Below are 17,525 nucleotides of genomic sequence, written 5' to 3'. Positions count from 1 at the left end.
TGTTTCTTTACACCCCCAAGTTTGCAGACTTGAATCCCACCTCCACTATGCGTGTGTGGAGTTTACATGTTCTGCTTGTGGATTCTCTGGTTTCCTCCCACAGCGAAAGACATGCAGTTATGCTAATTGGCATCTCTGAAATGTGCGACTGTGTGTGAGAATTATGACCAGTATTCCAGTGAGAAGTTGCAGTGTCTTTTTATAGATATGGCCTGACTGATGGACTCATCCTTGTCGTCAGCCACTTTCTTTCACTCGAAGCGCGCACAATTTCATACAGTTTCATTTAGCAACCCCCGAACCATAAACCATAATAATTTCATCCACAAGCCTCCAGTGTACGTTACCAAAAAAAGGGACTGTATAGTCGCTAACACATACACAAAATTAGGCATGCATGCATTTAAAGTGGCTACTAGTGAAATGTGTGCTGTAACAAACATTGATCATGCTCTAAAGATGTATATGTATCTCCCTGTGTGATTGGTGGGAGCAGAGCGAGATGTGAATTGTGCTATGTGCAGCGGGCTCCGGTTCTTCTTCCATCTTCTAAAGATTTGTCAGCAAACTGAAGTGTTGGTGGTCTGTGTGTATGTCAAGTTAAACATATCCGAATGTGTTTGTACACATGTGCTCACGTATATACACCGGTGTCATTTTAAACCTGCGTATATTTGTGTGCATATATGCCTATGTACGCCCGCCCTTCACGACGTGTGTGTAATTACAGTGTACGTCTGTAGACCTGCTGTTTCCCCCAGTTAACGATTAGGTCAGAAACATGTGGGCTACATTTCTCTGTCTTTTCATACCTCGCTTCGTTGGGGGTGGAGAAGTGGTGGTGGTGTGTGTGTGTGTGGGGGGGGGGGATTATGTAAGAATCCTCCATCTACCGCCCCCCGGCAACGCTCGTGCCGCTGGCCTCCACAGCCTCTTCCCATTGTCATAGCAACGACGAGGATGCTGCGGAGTTGCGGTGAACTTAGAGTTACGAAGACGAGAATAGTTTAATAATTTCTTCGTGTATATGTCTTTGTGTGTTTGTGCGTGCGTGTGTGTGGGAGGAGTTTTGGCTGTATGTAACGTAAGTGTGTAGTATCCCGAAATGTGGATGTCTGAGAATCCCCATTGCTGTTCTTCCAGGTGTGCTGGTAGAATAAACCCCATTGTATGGTGAGCAAGCCTGCTTTTTTTTCCACTGCTCTGGGCTGCTTAGTAGTACCAAACTTCCGCCTGGCTCGTGGCGCTCCTGCCTCTACTGTCCTTTTTTGGTCATCTACGTCACTCTCCCGTCCTCACGAATCGTGTGGAGTTCCCTGTCTTATCACGTCGCCGAATTCCTCCATAATAGAGTATCTGACATCGCGCATCAATTGATTCTGGGATTTTGTGTTTAACAAATTATATATATATATATATATATTTACTGTAAAGCTTGTTTAAAACGTTCTTGCGCGTTTTATTTTTTTGTTCTCAGTAACTTTATTGGGACATAGGGAGACACAACTCCGGATTTCTCTCGCTCTGCAATTCCTTTATATTACAATATAGTCTGATGACATTTTGACAAGAGCTTTGGTGAATCTCTGGCAACAATAACCTGTCATGACCGGGAACCGCACGGATCGACTCCCGCTCGCTTTGAACACCTTAATAAATCCAATTCCCGACAGACTTTATTCGGAAGACAATGTTCCTTCGTCGACAAACATTTTCACCGATACGGAGACGGATTCTCTTCAGTCATACGCGCAAATGAATATAGGTAAGGGTTAGAAGACTGTTTATAAAAGGCGTGATGCATCCTGAAGTGAAGTCGACGTGCATGTTTGCTCACTTGTACACTTTATTAACCACTGTCAAATTGGTAATGAATTCCGCATGATATTATATGAGTTAATGCCTGTCTATATTCTATTTCCTACGTTTTGACAGCGCTTCACCGTCGTTGAACGTGTCCGGATTTAGCCACTAAATGCTCCACTAAATAGGTTATGCAACTGTCTTTTTTAAATACGGAACGGTAAGCAGGCTCTTACAGCCTTACATAACCTTCTTTTCACCTGTTAGTGTGCACTCCCTCCTTGAATAAAGGCCCTGAGAAACAAAAAAGCACAAAATAATCAGAACATGATGTATATTAAATGTCACTAAACCGAATTCGTCTTACACTATGCAGCTCGTGCAAAGAACTGAGAAATAGTGTAAAATTAAGCGGAACAGGTACGTTTCCGTTCCAAAACCCTTGTCAGGTTTATTTGACATGCCAGTAAGTGTATATACTTGTTTAAAATCAACCGGTTACTGACCCGACGATTCGGTCCCACGTGGGCATTGTTCCATTTGATAAAAACCAAAAGCCTCTTTGCGAAATGAGAAATACTTTAACACTCTTACATCGGTCACTGTCGGAATTTACAGATGGTGTATATGTGAATGCCCAATTTAAATTAATATATTCTATTCAGTAATCACAGTGTATCGCCGTGTTACTGGGCGTGTATTATCTTTATCTGAAGGAGAACTATATTCCTTGTATATGATTCTTAGAAAAGACATTCTGACCAACAACATATTTATTAAAGACTGGACTCAGCACACCATCACAATGCATTTCTTTGATATTTACTGTGACTAGCAGAAGTAGATGCAAGAGTTATTACACATAACTGCAATGCCATGCTTGCTTAAATGCCAAACACAATCATTTGAACTCATTACCACGAATTATTTGCTTGTGAATTTCAGCAATTTTGTAATCTTTCCCCACGGAATAATTTTTCCCAGTATTTTATATGTAAGGCAATTTAGTTCCACGGACACGTGAACGGACTTCTTAATTGTCCGAGAAGTTGCGCTTCTACCGCCGAAAAATTAGCTGTTCAAAAATATAAATATTAAATATTTGATCACAAACTACTGGTGTAAATCCATTTTGAAGACTAGTATTTGAATCCTTAAAACCCTCTGTACTGAGCCTTAAATTAGGTAGTTCCATTAAGTTACTGTTTGATTATTTTAGGCCTATGTTAAAAAAAACAAAACAAAACACGTCGTGTTCTGTAACGCCTGTTGCCCACATGTTCCCAAATCCCACAGCAGAAATGGCGGAGAGATCTAAAACATCGCCATGAATCAGACTAATATTCAATAGTCCTGATCCTGAATAGACCCTATCTGCCTCTGTACTGCAAATTAGCTGTTTCTGAACGAAGGCAGCTGCTAATGACGGCGAAGTAACGCTTTAATTTCAGGCTTAGCGTAAAAATGATCCAGTTAACATATAATTAAATCATGCCTCTGTTCTGCACCTGATTTATATAAAGGGATTCATCGTTTAGGGCTGCAGATCTGTCATCAGCAGGTGTCTGTAATATTCCCAAAACACATAATTACAAGTACAACACAAAACCATGTACTGATTGATGACTACTTCAGTAGAAAGACTATTCATCTCCCATGTACATATCCTAAGTAGGGTTAACTGCATGTCTTTGAGGGATTGGGCAGAAACCCACATGAGGGAAAAAAATTCAACAGGCACAAAGAGGATGTTGGATTTGAACCCCCTGCATGAGGTTACACCGCTATCCACTAGCACTGTGTTATATCCACCAGAAAGTATTTATCAAATACTGCCCATAAATGAAGAATAAATATAAAAGAAAAACCAACAATCTTCCATAAACCCGTACATCAGTGTTTCCCAATCCAATCCTCGAGGGACCCACAGTCAGTCCACATTTTTGCTCCCTCCCAGCTCCCAGCAAAAATGTGGACTGACTGTGGGTGACTGAGGACCAGATTGGGAGACACTGATGTAAAGGCCTGGAGCCTATCCCAGGAAGCAGGGGAAGATCCTGGATGGGATTCCAGTCAATCACAGTGCCCCACTAACCATTTCCTTGTGGGTCTGCGCCATCCACATGCTGAAGGTCATGATGTTTACCAGAATTCCTGGAGGAGAACATAAACTGTAATGAGATCTTTGATTTTCTTCGTCTCCTGGGGGAAAAGGGGATCACTACAGCTCAAGCATGAGATAGACCTGTAAGGTTCACAAACATCTCCAGAATTCTCACATTATTTCCGCATCTTGACCTACTTCTATTGCCCACTTCAGATAATGATATATTTTTGTCCAACATTTCATTTATATCCTGTGATTGGCTGATAATACATTCAAGAATCTTTTTTGTTTAAGCTGCTGGTTTCTGATCACTTTTCTTTCTTTCTCCCTTTGAGAAGCAGAGAGCATCATGGACCTGGAGATGGCTGGAGACAAGGGCACCGCAGAGCTTCAGTACAGCCCTGGAGTCCAGCTGGGCCGTGATGGCACAACAGTGACCTACACTGGGAGATTCACGTTTGATTCGCCCCCTGCCGGGGGCTCCGGCTGGTGCTCGGATGGCAGTGGCGGCAGCAGCATCATCAGCCTGGTGACCGCAGGTGTTTTGGGTGCAGTGCCCCCTAGTGGTGTCGAGCATGATGAACCGCCTTCTGAACTGGAGCAGGAATATGGGACTCCATTGCCGGTCTACTGCGGCGAGGCCTACCAGGATCCGGCTGGCTTTCCCCAAAGCCCAACCGATGGTGGCACGACTATCTCCTACTCCGGCGTGGACTATGACACCATCAAACCCCCCGTAGATGGGGGCCTTTTCTCCACCCTCCCAGATTACGGGCTCCTGCAGGCCGACATCGGCGTCCTGGAACACAAACCCTTCCGGACGTCGGACTTGGCGCCTGCTGCTCCGCTGGATTCCCTGCGGGTGCTGAAGGAGAAGCGAGGAGGCGTGGGGGGGCCTCGGCTGCAGCTGGCACTCAGACCCGTGCGCCTGAGGAGGTACCAGAGCCGGCCGGGGAGGATCCCGCCACACGAACGTCCACATGGCTGCCCTGCCGAGGGCTGTGACCGCCGCTTCTCGCGCTCCGACGAGCTCTCCCGCCACCTGCGCGTCCACACGGGCCAGCGGCCGTTCCAGTGCCGAGTCTGCCTGCGCCGCTTCGGCCGCAGTGACCACCTGACCACGCACGTGCGCACGCACACGGGCGAAAGACCCTTTGCCTGCGACCTCTGCCCCCGCCGCTTCGCCCGCAGCGACGAGCGCAGGCGTCACGTACGCGTGCATCTCAAACAGCGGGACAAAAAACTGGCGGACGAGGCGACCGGGCCTGGTGTTGGTGACTCAGGAGGTCCCTGTCAGGTGGGCGGGGTTACCCTGCTGACGGGTATCGTGGCCGGCGTGTGCAGCACGGATGTTTCAGCCAAAGCTGACGGGGGCGGCGGCATCACTGCGGCAACCATCGCCACGGACACGGGCACTTAGGAACACACAGGGATGCGATCCAGAAAAAGTCTGCTGAAATTTTACCCACCGATGCAAAGACTCGACGTTGTTTCATCAGGGATAGTGAGTCTATGGAGACCGCAGGTCCAGAGAGCATACATCTCTAAGGACACACGCAGAGGACAGGCTGGAAAAATAACTGTAAATTACCGTCAAGGGCTTGTCAGAACCGGCCTAAAAATGCAGTAAAATTTGATCGATGGATCGGTTGATTTCATCATGCATATGCAGGCACACATTAGTGTGAATGTGTTTGCATGTATAGATTTGGATGTATGAATAACAGACTTTTGTTACGGCAGTAATGACATGACATCTGCTGACTCTCTGAACTGCCATGGAACAAAACAGGCGGATGTCAGGTAACTGAACATCGCCGTTGGTAAGAAAAAGAAAAGAGCTACAGAAAGACTCTTTTTAAAAGCATGTTTATTTCTCGGAGGTATTTATCTATATTTAAATTTATGAAAGTTCAAGCCAGCTTCATCAGGCAAGACCAAACCAAGAATATGTTTCTGTAATAGCCTTATGTCTTTATAATAGCCTTATGGTGTTTTTTTTCCATATAATAGGTATATTTATACATAAATTTGCGCGTGAAATTGTGTGTGCTCCAGTTTTTGGATTTCCTGTATACATATTTAATTACGTAATAATATACTGTATTTATTGGGAAAAATATGGCCATTATCATATATTTTTACATAAATTTCAGCTAGATATTTTACAATACATACAATATGTGCAATTTAACAATTATGCAATGATATGCAAAAAGTTTTGATGGCAATGGACAGCCAATAAAAAGCAAGCCCAATGAATGTATAATTAAATATGCAAAATCTCTGATGGTATATAAAAGCATGCATTTTACAGTTGTACATGACTCTCTAATGAAGTGGAACAATGATGTGTTTGTAAGTTAATCTGTTAGAAAATGTATAATTTGGCAGGTATTTTATGTAAATACATATTTATATTTACATCTGACCACATTCTATGTGTTGGTATGCATGTACAATGACCTTCATAAAATTCAGCTGTGGAAAAACATTTGTAGAAAAGACTTTATTTTGCTTTTGGTTTTAAAAGTGTTTCTGAGGTATAATATACTTTACATGTGTAACTTTACAGGAAATTTATGTTTTGGGACTGTAATTATGAATGAGGATTTGGGGGCGTCCGGTCTTTAGTGTTTTGCCTTTATTAATTTCCTGTTTTAATGTGGAGTTGTGGTTTGGATATTTGGTGGGAAAATTGATTTGCATCTCATGTGTGATCATTGGTTAGGCTACTAGTATTTTTTTAACAAGATATATTTGCATTGCAAGGTCTGTAGTTGTAATAATAGAAGAGAATTTGGATGTAATGGTTATGTGTAATAATGCTTATGTGTTAAAACCATTTCTATTTTGACTTTTTGATTAAATATATATTTGGCAAGTTTATGAATTATGGATTTGCAGCTGTTCTTTTAAGGGGTTTTGCGAAATCTTTTTTAGGTTTTTATTCACAAACAATTACGGGCAATAAGCCCCATGTACGCTACCAAGGGTACGTTAAGTTGACATTTAACACCATGGCAGCGACCAGAGCTAAATTCATGGTGTGAAGACAAAATTGAACAATTAAAAAGTTAACAACTTCATACATAAGGAGAAACTGCTACAAACAGTGAAAAAAAATGTAAATGAGATGTTTGAGATTCGTATTTGAGTTAAGAAAATCTAAAAAGCTTCTGGCTCGATTTTACTAAAACCTGTCAAAAAAGTCAGGAAAATGATAAATACAGCAAAAGGAGCTTAGAGAAGGACAATGGAACAAAACGTGCTTAATAGTCAAAGTGGGGATACATGCAAGACATACAGGCGGATCTTCACCTGTCAGTAATACCGTGCGGTTTAGCTGGCTACGCCCAATACAGCACAGGGTATAAATCACCTGATCCCTCCATTTTTACATGCTGCCATGGTAACAGTAGGACTGCTTTTGGGTCTGGTGGTGGTGAAAGATGGTGGTGAAGTGACCTTGTGCCTCTTTTCTTCATTGCGACCTGTGGTGCATTGACACAGCTGAAGCACCTGTCCTATCGAGTTGTAAGTTCAGAGCTCAGGAATATTCCGGGAAATGGAAGGACCATCAGCGGCGCTCCAGCAGATCCAGGAAATGATTCCTTCACACACGTACTCATAATGCACAAAGCTGTGTAACTTTCTTCTGTATCTCTGTTCCTTCCAGTTTCAGAGTCAGTGTAAATTCTGTGCGAAACAGGAGAAATTGCACTGACGAAATATCACACATCTTACAATTCTCATTCTGACAGAAAAGCACACAGTGGGTACTGAAAAGAATCACCTACTGTCAAAAAAAAATCACATTTTGTCACTCTGTAGCCTGAAATGAAAACACGTCAGAACTGCATTTATCCAGCGTTATTTACGAAATTCAACTGTCAATATCCAGGGCAAAGAAAAAATAGTAACGGTCCTGAAAAATAAACACAAATAAAAATCAAGAATAACTGAAATTGATTAAGGGTCACCCCCCACCGCCCACCCCTCCCAAGAACAGTGCTTGTAAACTCAATGAGGCGTACTCAATCACATTCCGGACGGCACTGGCTGCCCAAAGTCGAAGAAACAAACGACTTTCAATCATTATGGCAAAGCTTTACCAAATTAAACATTTTTCTCTTCTGCCCTCTAGTGGCAGAGCTGAGGTTTAAACGTCTCATATAAACACTGGATATTCGTTCTCAGGCAAGAGCTTATATTTGGGTATGGACAATAGGGGCATGTCCATAACAATCCTGTGGGAGTATCTGGTGTATTTAGGGGTGCGGGGTGGCTGGGGCTGATTTGGTCCCTACCAGGCACATAGCCAAATAGTAAAATGATGAGTTTGAACCCCCTCCCCCTCCCTAGTTGGCCAAATCTACCAAAGTTGACCTATCGGCAGGGTCTCTGAAACCCCACAAAATGTATCTCCTGCTACAAGCCTGGTCCTTAAACCTGTTGAAACCAAACCTGCACCCTTGTCATCCATATGAGCATTACAGGTATTTCTTTAACTTCAGTGTAGGTAATTTTACTCCAACGTGACATGGCATCGTTGGAAAGACATGAAGGTAATTAACACTTGAAAAAAATCCAGTGATATTTACTGTTTAGCTTCTAGGTGCCGTGATCACTTAGAACACTCCTTCGGGGCTGGACATCGAGCTCGCCTGCTGTAATTCAGAAAATGGGTGAGTGGACCTACTAAAAGCATGAACCAGTGCATAATTTAAAAATCATGACTAGTTAACTGATATACCCCCCTCCCCCCGAAACCATACCCAAGTGAAGGTAAATCAACTGAGTATTGTCTAAAACCTGCACTAAGCAACATCACCTCGAACGATTTGTTCGCATTGTTGGTGCAGAAAGTAAAACGAGACCATCGAACCAGCAGGGGGAGCTAAAAGTCAAGAAAGAAACGCTCCATAAATACTTACTACGGAGACAAAAACTGGATGGAAGTGCTTTGAAAAAGCTCCGTGAGACATTGAAGTGACAAGACTCAAATAAAAGGAATGCGTTATAACTTACAGCTTGCATTTCATGAGGGGAATCGACTTGTTCAATTGAGCTATTAAAACGATTATGGAAGATGGTGTTCTTGTAGCCTAAATGTATTTCAAACCGACAGAGAGATCGCAACATCAAACATCGCCTACTAAACTGTTATATTAATTACCCTACGGAGACAAAAACTGGATGGAAGTGCTTTGAAAAAGCCCCGAGACATTGAAGTGACAAGACTCAAATAAAAGGAATGCGTTATAAGTTACAGCTTGCATTTCATGAGGGGAATCGACTTGTTCAATTGAGCTATTAAAACGATTATGGAAGATGGTGTTCTTGTAGGTTAAATGTATTTCAAACCGACAGAGAGATCGCAACATCAAACATCGCATACTAAACTGTTATATTAATTACCAGATGGGCAATTTTATACAAAGATACTTTTTTTGCTTTTCAACGTTAAATAAAGCATTTGTTTCGTTCCTTTTCATTCTCAGCTCTATAACTAGGTTCGGTTTTCATGACCATAACTGGATAGTGGAAGTAAAATGGAAATGGGAGCGAAGGAGAGGGCTGTACAATTTCTGTCCAGCGAAGGAAGACACCCAACCCCCACATACGCCGATCCAAGCGGGGGTGTGATGTTTCCAGCAGGAAAATGAAATATATTACAAATGAAAGGTCACGCAGTGCTTGTTCAAAAAGCAAAAGTAAAGTAAAACCCCAGTTCATCCCAAAATGCTTGATTGGCAGCAAAAATCCAGAAAATACAACTTACCCGGTCATTTTATGAGTCTTCCTTTAAACAGTTTTCATTCCTTGCAGTGACAGCTTGAATAATTCTTTATCCCTTAAGAAATGTGTTTAATTTGAAAGGTTTTCCCCATTTAACATTCACCAGTGTAGCAAAAGTTTAAATGGTAATTTGGCTGAAAAAATCCTTTTCCCAGAGAGGGCATAACTTACTCCTGTTTTATGTTCTGTTTTGTCTGCGATGGGTTTTGTCCCGACTCTCCCGCAACCCTGTCCAGGATAAACAGTTTAGAGATGGATGTATAGATGATAAGATTTCAATAAGACCATAAAACATATCAATAACAGAGCATGACTCCTGGCTGGTTTCAGTATTTATGCGTACAGTCTTAAATTTCCAGTGAATTGATGGGTTAACTTATTGTATAATAAAATGCAGCAATACACAGCGTCATAGCTCTCCAGACGTTTATTGCTAAGAAATAAACTCAGCAATCTATCAATGTTCTAAGTGCTTATCTTGGTTAAGGTAACAGAAGGATTCTGGGGGTACACTCTGCTGTGTATACACACACACACACGCACGCACGCACGCACGCACACACACACACACACACACACACAAACAAACAATCATAGTCTATATTTAGAAACACCAACAAGCCTAACTGCATGTCTTTGGACTACTGGAGGAAACCAGCACAACATAAGAGCAACACGAAAACTCGACACACAGAGCAGAAGAGGCAACAGGGCAACTAAGCCCCCATGTCACCCCAACAAAATCTACATTAAAAAAAACTTAACTTCAGAAATATTCCATTAGTTGGAAATAACAATGAAGAAAGTAAGTTTGAAACACTAGTATCAATCAACGAGTATCAACATATGAATTGGCATCCAGCACAGCTCTCCCCGCTGCACCCTTCCCATTAGCCACAGGATTGACATGTGTTACCGGAAATAACCTGCAAGCATTTCAAACTCTGCAGTACCACAAGCTGCTGAGGGCAGGAGAAAATGCACTGGCGAGAAGTATGCATGTTCAGTACAAGAGCAAGGCAGGAATGTAGATCCGGGGGAGGGGGGCATAACTCATCATTTGTGCATGTCAGGGAGCTATTGCCAGTTTCCTATAAATTTACTTTAGTAATAGGTCAACCTTTTTTTACAAAAAGAAGTTATTTGCTGCATTGTCAGTGAACAAACTGTGATAAATTGCAAACCAAAAAATGGAAGAGAGTTAAATCCACAAACGCAGTTTAATATAAAGAGGGGTTTAATTAAAAGCTTGAACAACAGCCGGCATGCAAGAAAAACTTTAGCAGAACTGCGTATTTAGGAACGAGTTTTATAGAAAGTGCTGGCATGAAACTGCAGACTTCCGTATGCGTGCGGCAGTCATGGCGGCGCGCACCGACAGCCAGGACAGCGTGTCCAGCAGGCTTCACTTGTATCCTTTGCTCTCTTCTGAAACATCCACTGCCTGCCTAATTCAATGCAATGACTCTGTATTAAACTGGGGGGGAAAAGTAACAAGATTGCGCGTCGGGTGTACAGATGTGGATTTTTTTTTGCCAGACAAAAGCGTCTACTCTACTGTGAGACTGTGTATTTTCTGTATCGACTAAGTTAGAAAGATGACGCTCTTTCCTTGACAGTGGTGTAGTTTTCTCAACGTGCCATTTCCATCGGAGCGGGAAGCCAGCATCGCTCTCGAGTCTCTCGCCCCCGATGGCGAACCTCGGAAAGGGGGTATAAGCAAGGAGATTTATACCACGGGTAACATCCTCAACGTGTAAGAGATTTCTGCACTACCGCTCAATGCACCGAAGTTAAAAGTCGCTGTATCCTGTCTAACCTCTTTTAACATTTGTCTCTTTTCTTGCATAAGGAAGTGGAGCGCAGACGAGGCTCGGATTCTCCGTGTCTCTGTCGGCTCCTTCCTAGATCACTTGGCACTGGTTTTGGAAACGATGTTGGAGTTTGGTCCGCCAGTTCCTCTATGATACTCTCCACCTGGAAACGAAAGACTGAGTTACCAAAGGGGAGTTTAATGCCATGAAGGGTTATCAGGGAGTTATCGCTCTCTGGTGATGGGGAACGTTATGCAGATGGGTCACAACAGATATGAGAAGTGCGATGCTTAATCGCCATTATTACATTCATTTTCATTTATTTTAGGCATGTCCGATATTTGAGGATGCATCTGTGTTTTTTGTATGCATTTATATTTTGGATGAGGGCATCATGAAAGCCATTAATGGGTTGGGTGGCGGTGTTCTGTATGATGAATTCATACGTGTTTATTATTATAATTATTATTTTTTTAAATAAATACTATTTGTAACATCCAAAATACCTGTCCCGGTTATGTTAGCTTTGTGTATAGTGTATTATTGTTAATCAAATTTTACCCCCCCATTGGATAGCTCTTTTTTTTTTTTTTACTGTTTTTGTAACGGTGATAATAAAGATCTATCTTATCTTATTTGCATACACGTGGGCCTTATGATTTCCCCTCCCCCTTAACTGCTTTATCTTACCGGTAGTTAAATACAAATTCTGGCTTTGACCCGGAAAAGTGACTTCTAAAGCTGATTCCAATCAGGAAAAGCCACCCTACCAGGAAAAACGTAAGCTTGTAAATATAGCAGTTAGGCTTGAGGAAAACGATCAGATTAGCTGGATGAAAGGAAATGTCTTTAATGGTGCTATGAAGAAAGGGTAGGCGAGACTTAGGATTCGTATTCTGCATGCGCTTAAATGTGTTGCCAGTAAATTTTCTGAGTGGTATTACCAGAGGTCAAATGATAGGAAAGGCAGGGCAGGTAATGGCCTCGGCCCCCGGGCTGGGAGGGGCCCCCCGAGGGCTGCCGTTTCAGTGTTGCCAGGTCCAGCAAAACTCTCCAGCCCAAGCTCTGCTTAAAATCTCCCAAATGGAAGCTGGAACTAGCCCAGTATTTGAAATCCCAGTATACTGTATCTCAAAGAAATAAACCAGTATTTTCCATGTTGATCACATTCAAATGTGAATGTTAAGCAGAATTACATCATGTAGATGGATGCACTCTCCTTTCCCAGGCTCAGGTCAGCTGGCAGGAGTTTCAATTCGAGGCTAGTCTGCACACGCATTTACATGTATATAATAGTTTTATTACCTTGTAAATAGTCTGTAAGGTTTGCAAATTTAGCTGATGCGGAAAAGTTTAGGTTTATAATGGAATAATGTAGATTTGCCGTAAGACTGCTTGGGTAAGAGTCTGACAGCGCGGCACTCCTGCTTTCTATGTGCGTTTATGTCTGACCTTCGGTGCCTATAGCGATTCAGTATTAATCAGCATCAGGAGCCACTTGCAACCTGTACCTGCCCCAAACCCACAACTGTTTTCGCAACAACCCAAATTTGCGGGAAAACCGCGGACCTGGCAACTCCGAGTCGATCACACAGCACATTAAAGCGACATATTTGCTTTATTGGTGCGTTCGATTTCTCACAAAAGTGAAAATAAAGCACCTGTGTTCTCTTTGTTGGTAGTATTTTACACTTAACAGTAAAATAAAGGCAATAAATTTTACCATGCTGGGGGAGGGGGAGTTGGCAGGCCCCCGGAGTCGACTCTGGGTATAGTTAACACTAAAACGTTCGAATGGTACAAACATAACTTTGAAGCTCATGCAAGCTACTGCAGTTTTCTAACTAAAGATAAAGATTCTGCAAGCAAACAGGCCAAACAGTCATCAAAACCTCCAATGAAACAACATATGTAAACGCCCAGGAGTGAGGGTTTAAAAAAGCAAGTATGTGCGTCATCAATTAACATTTTATTATTATTAATTCGTATCAATTAATATGACAGGAGAGCTAGGTTACATATAACTACTTGTTTATATTAGGGATATATAAAATCAATAAGGATTTGATATACATTTTCATATACATATGTTACACGTCTTAAATTCTGTTAATATACAAGGAACTGATTTTGCACGCGCAATTGCGTGATTCTCCCCGCTGCAGCTTAAAGCAGATTGTCCCTCCTCAGTTTGACCCGTGTTGGGTTCCTAGTCCTCTTTAACCAGCAGCACCGGGATTCGGCAGATGCCTTAAAGCACAGGGCCTTCATTGTCATTATCTGCCCCTCCATCAAATCATAATCATCCCAGCAGACAAAGGGTACGTATCGTTTCTATATGTTTTAGTGCCTAACAGAGTACTGTATAAAATTCAATATTATGGAAAATGAAAAAGGCATGTCAATCAGTCCATGTACAACAAAACAGAATAACCACCCCCACATTCCATCACCCCTTGTTTACATCCTGGTTCAGAAATGACCAGGACTTCATCCTACATCCGGTGCTGTAATTCTGCATGGCATTCAGTGTCTAAGTGCACCGCGGTTACCGGAAAATAGGCCCAGAACCCCAAAATCATCGGAACAAAAAAAGAAGAAAAAAACAAGTGAATGTGGGCAAGACCGAGATGGCGAGACCCGGCAGAAGATACCGCTGCTGCCTGTTATACCGCGTAGTAGGATTAGCAAAGCCCTCAAGCGCACAAAACGGGCACCGCGGGAAAAACTCCTAAAAACATTAACAGTGGCACTGCAATAATATCAAGGCCATCACTGTAACTGTAAATAAAAAAACACAGCTTGTGGGATTTGGTCCGACGACTTCTGCACCGAGTTTTGGACAAGAAGGTATAGATTAAGTCTAAGAACCAGAGGGAAAGGTCGTCTTATTCCAAGGCCGACTGCGCTGGTGAGGGAAATAGTCAGTGTGAGGGGGTGGGATGTTCAGCACCCCTCATCTCTATAGCCCCCACCCCCCCCCCTTCAGCAGCTGCAGCTGTCGTCAGAGCCGGCCAGCCTGTCGTCCCTCAGCTTGATCTGGTCGGGGAAGTCATACGTCTCCACCTCGGTCTCCTGAACAAGACGTGAACGGAAGAACGTACGAGGGTCAGTGGACTGCAGAAGCTGCATCTGCACACTGCCGCCGTCTGCGTGAGTCTTTACCTGCTTCAGCGCATTGCGAGCGATGGTCTGGAACGCCTGGTCCACATTGATGGCCTCTTTGGCGCTCGTTTCAAAGTATGGGATGTTGCTTTTACTCTGACACCAGGCCTGGGCCCGTTTTATCGTCACCTGAGGGCCAGTAGGATACTCTGCTGTCACGCACACTTTAATAGCAACGCAACACATAAATTCGACAGCACAGCAAAAATATCATAACTCTTCACTGCGATGTACATCCTCATTTCTAAAAATAGCTCACCGTCCTTATTTTCTTTCACTTACATCCTGAACCACATTCATTTCTTCTGACAAATACTTTTAATAAACTGTGTGAAAGGAAGTCTGTTCCAGTAAGTGAAAAGTGTATAATCAAGTTCGGGAAGTTTATCCATCTCCTACACATATTTTAAGTTGATATTCTACACATCTATGTCGTATTTTCTCATTTTTAATCTAAGGTGAATTACACCCAAGCAATGCCTAGTGAGCTAACCATTTCACAGGTTAATTGTGTAATGGATTTTAGTGTTTCTTGTTTTAGTAATGCTACTAAAACCAAACACTACAAAAAATCAGGGCAAGAAAAACACCAGCTGTTAACAGTTTTGCAAAGGAATTGATGATGGATTCTAATGAATTTTAGCAATGTCGACTTAATGACAACTAGCAGGAAATCCTCAACTCAGACTTATTCTTCAGAATTTTTATGCCATAAAATGTTTTCTAATGCTGTCAAGTTTCAAGTCTCATGTCTCTTTGCCAGCGTTGGGAATAACACAGAGAAATTCCTATGCCACAGTTGCCAGGAACAGGGCAGGTGCATGGGTGGGACGGAACAAACGACGCTATTAGCTCACAAGCGAAAGATGTGACATCAGACACGTCTAGATGGAAGGTGGCATTGTGGAAATGCTTACACGCACCTGTCTATTTTCCAGGTCAATTTTGTTACCCAGCACCACGAATGGGAAGTTCTCCGGGTCGCGGGGGCTGGCCTGGATCAGAAACTCGTCTCTCCAGCTATCCAGGGTCTTGAAGGTGCTCGGGGCCGTGACATCATACACCAGCACGCAGCAGTCGGCACCACGGTAGAAAGCCACGCCCAGAGACTGGAAACGTTCCTGCCCGGCCGTGTCCCAGATCTGTGTGACAAGCGCGGGAAACGGCAGCCGCAAGTGTCACTTCACACAGACAGAATCTACATGCATACAAATCACAAGCAATACTAATCATGTTAAATCCTGAGCTACAAAACACTAATGGCTTGATAAAGGTCACTCTATACAACGTATTTCGAAACACAAAAAACAAGGAAACAATAAAATTATACATTTCATTCATCAATTTGTCTCTCAAAACTGAACACTAGACAACCTGAACACCAGACATAGGAGCGATAGACAAGAGACACCATGGATGGGATGGCAGCTCATCATATTAGTATTTTTTAATGCAAATAATCTTTTGTTAAGAGTTGACTTTTTCTCTTTATAGTCTAAGCATGATTATTAATTGACTTGAGTGTCTCTGTGATACTGGTGTATAAGATGACAGATGCATTCTTATCCAAACTCGTCTAACTCAGGAAAAGCAAAGCAAGGGATCCGAACGATAAACCTTCAGGTAAGACCACATTTTTAACCACATTGCTATACTGCTGCCATGCTCAAAGCCAAATTTGGCTCTGAGAAACTGCCGGATGCCATGTATCATGTTTGCATGTCAGACTAAGAACAATAAATTCATTCCGTAAACCATGGCCACAATGAATATATATGTAAGCAGATGAACCAGAAGATGTAGAGGAGAAAGATCTGGATAGACAGACCTGCATGGTAACCAGCCTGTCATCTACCATGACCTCCTTGGTAAGGAAATCGGCTCCAATCGTTGCTTTGTACTGGTTGCTGAACTTCTTATTGACATACTGGTTCATCAGTGACGTCTTCCCCACCCTAGACAGACACACACAGAGTCTCTCAGTGGTAACACCGTACCATCCCATGACTGTGTGAAAGCAGCCCTAACTGAACACATGCAACACGTTAAACGTAAGGCGTGGGTTCGTCACGTGACACGGAGTCACGCGTCGGGTCGTCTCGCGCTCACCCGGAGTCGCCTAGGATGATCACCTTAAGAAGCACCTTCTTCCTCGAAGCCATGGCAAATTAGGCTGAAGGAGCAGAAACACTGGTTATATATTTACGCACCTGAGCGTTTCGTTTCCTTTAGAACGATGGCAGTTAGAGAATAACATGATATCATAAAAGACCACACCTGCTCGGCGAAACTGACTCAAACCGAAAATAAAAGAAAAAGGCGTCGCTCTCTATAGACATACACAAGCCAACACATCCGTAAAGTTACATAAATCAGGCCGATAGCCGAATGTGAAGCTTCTGCATCAGCAAATCGCCAAAATCTGCCTCTTTCGGTCTTGGGATGGAGCAAATCACGCACACGGACTATTTAAATCGAAATGAGATAGTTTAATTATTGCTGATTATTCTAAATAAATTGGGCTGCTCGACTGCCAGAGTTAGCTATACCAAGGTAAATGTACTGGTGACAGTTTGGCTGGTAGCTTGCCATCACAAGCAGTAAATAAACAGCAAAAGCAAAACTTACCGACACTATCTCAGCAAACCGCTTCCACTACCCGCACCTCGGCCCGTTGCTGAAACAAAAGAAGGCAATGTCCCTCGGATTAGATATTAGGGGAACGATCAATATCATAAATGGGAGACGTACGAGCAAGAGAAAGCGCCGCGGCGGTTGTGCTTTCGGTTCCAACATGGCCGCTCGGTCACGCGGTGTTGACGTCACCATCGATA

General features: G+C 42.9%; 3 protein-coding genes and 1 long non-coding RNA gene across 7 annotated transcripts; 2 read left to right on the top strand and 2 right to left on the bottom strand.

Moving 5' to 3' along the window:
- The first annotated feature begins 1,373 nt into the window (after window positions 1-1,373).
- LOC125746216 (early growth response protein 3-like) lies at window positions 1,374-6,848 on the top strand. 3 transcript variants are annotated; one of them, XM_049019965.1, is made up of 2 exons: window positions 1,374-1,765; window positions 4,249-6,848. In XM_049019965.1, exons 1-2 carry the CDS (start codon window positions 1,606-1,608, stop codon window positions 5,328-5,330), a joined length of 1,242 nt encoding a protein of 413 aa, XP_048875922.1. In that variant the 5' UTR covers window positions 1,374-1,605; the 3' UTR covers window positions 5,331-6,848. The 3 variants fall into 3 exon arrangements, with proteins under 3 accessions (XP_048875922.1, XP_048875923.1, XP_048875921.1); XM_049019966.1 differs by having other exon boundaries at window positions 4,252-6,704; XM_049019964.1 differs by having other exon boundaries at window positions 4,246-6,704.
- Window positions 6,849-7,087: 239 nt separating this feature from the next.
- Window positions 7,088-10,606, bottom strand: LOC125746219 (uncharacterized). Of its 2 annotated transcripts, XR_007398879.1 has the most exons (3): window positions 9,884-10,606; window positions 9,696-9,767; window positions 7,088-7,609 (listed from the first exon to the last, which is right to left on the bottom strand). It is a non-coding gene; the product is annotated as an uncharacterized LOC125746219 (long non-coding RNA). The 2 variants fall into 2 exon arrangements; XR_007398878.1 differs by having other exon boundaries at window positions 9,696-10,606.
- Window positions 10,607-10,696: 90 nt separating this feature from the next.
- LOC125746218 (EKC/KEOPS complex subunit LAGE3) lies at window positions 10,697-12,161 on the top strand. The gene is made up of 3 exons (XM_049019968.1): window positions 10,697-11,123; window positions 11,340-11,468; window positions 11,565-12,161. The coding sequence occupies exons 1-3, from the start codon at window positions 11,059-11,061 to the stop codon at window positions 11,677-11,679; spliced, it is 309 nt and encodes a 102-aa protein (XP_048875925.1). The 5' UTR covers window positions 10,697-11,058; the 3' UTR covers window positions 11,680-12,161.
- A 1,315-nt stretch (window positions 12,162-13,476) lies between these two features.
- Window positions 13,477-17,504, bottom strand: LOC125746217 (ras-related protein rab7-like). Its single transcript, XM_049019967.1, has 6 exons — window positions 17,320-17,504; window positions 16,801-16,864; window positions 16,520-16,646; window positions 15,615-15,833; window positions 14,692-14,820; window positions 13,477-14,601 (listed from the first exon to the last, which is right to left on the bottom strand). Exons 2-6 carry the CDS (start codon window positions 16,851-16,853, stop codon window positions 14,512-14,514), a joined length of 618 nt encoding a protein of 205 aa, XP_048875924.1. The 5' UTR covers window positions 16,854-16,864; window positions 17,320-17,504; the 3' UTR covers window positions 13,477-14,511.
- Window positions 17,505-17,525: the final 21 nt, after the last annotated feature.

Source organism: Brienomyrus brachyistius, chromosome 7, assembly GCF_023856365.1.
Source record: "Brienomyrus brachyistius isolate T26 chromosome 7, BBRACH_0.4, whole genome shotgun sequence".
Lineage (NCBI taxonomy): Eukaryota > Metazoa > Chordata > Actinopteri > Osteoglossiformes > Mormyridae > Brienomyrus > Brienomyrus brachyistius.
The sequence above is the reverse complement of the archived record's forward strand: the minus strand, read 5'-3'. Positions and strand labels throughout refer to the sequence as shown.

What these genes read in the sequence shown, in the direction of transcription:
- LOC125746216 (XM_049019964.1), top strand. Translation starts at nt 1,606, where the DNA reads ATGACCGGGAACCGCACGGATCGACTCCCGCTCGCTTTGAACACCTTA. An exon ending in ATACGCGCAAATGAATATAG is followed by an intron (nt 1,766 to 4,245) that starts GTAAGGGTTAGA and finishes TCTCCCTTTGAG; the next exon opens with AAGCAGAGAGCATCATGGAC.
- LOC125746218 (XM_049019968.1), top strand. Translation starts at nt 11,059, where the DNA reads ATGCGTGCGGCAGTCATGGCGGCGCGCACCGACAGCCAGGACAGCGTG. An exon ending in GTGTCCAGCAGGCTTCACTT is followed by an intron (nt 11,124 to 11,339) that starts GTATCCTTTGCT and finishes ACAGTGGTGTAG; the next exon opens with TTTTCTCAACGTGCCATTTC. An exon ending in ACGGGTAACATCCTCAACGT is followed by an intron (nt 11,469 to 11,564) that starts GTAAGAGATTTC and finishes TTCTTGCATAAG; the next exon opens with GAAGTGGAGCGCAGACGAGG.
- LOC125746217 (XM_049019967.1), bottom strand. Translation starts at nt 16,853, where the DNA reads ATGGCTTCGAGGAAGAAGGTGCTTCTTAAGGTGATCATCCTAGGCGAC. An exon ending in ATCATCCTAGGCGACTCCGG is followed by an intron (nt 16,647 to 16,800) that starts GTGAGCGCGAGA and finishes GTGTCTGTCTAG; the next exon opens with GGTGGGGAAGACGTCACTGA. An exon ending in CTCGCAATGCGCTGAAGCAG is followed by an intron (nt 14,602 to 14,691) that starts GTAAAGACTCAC and finishes CGTCTTGTTCAG; the next exon opens with GAGACCGAGGTGGAGACGTA.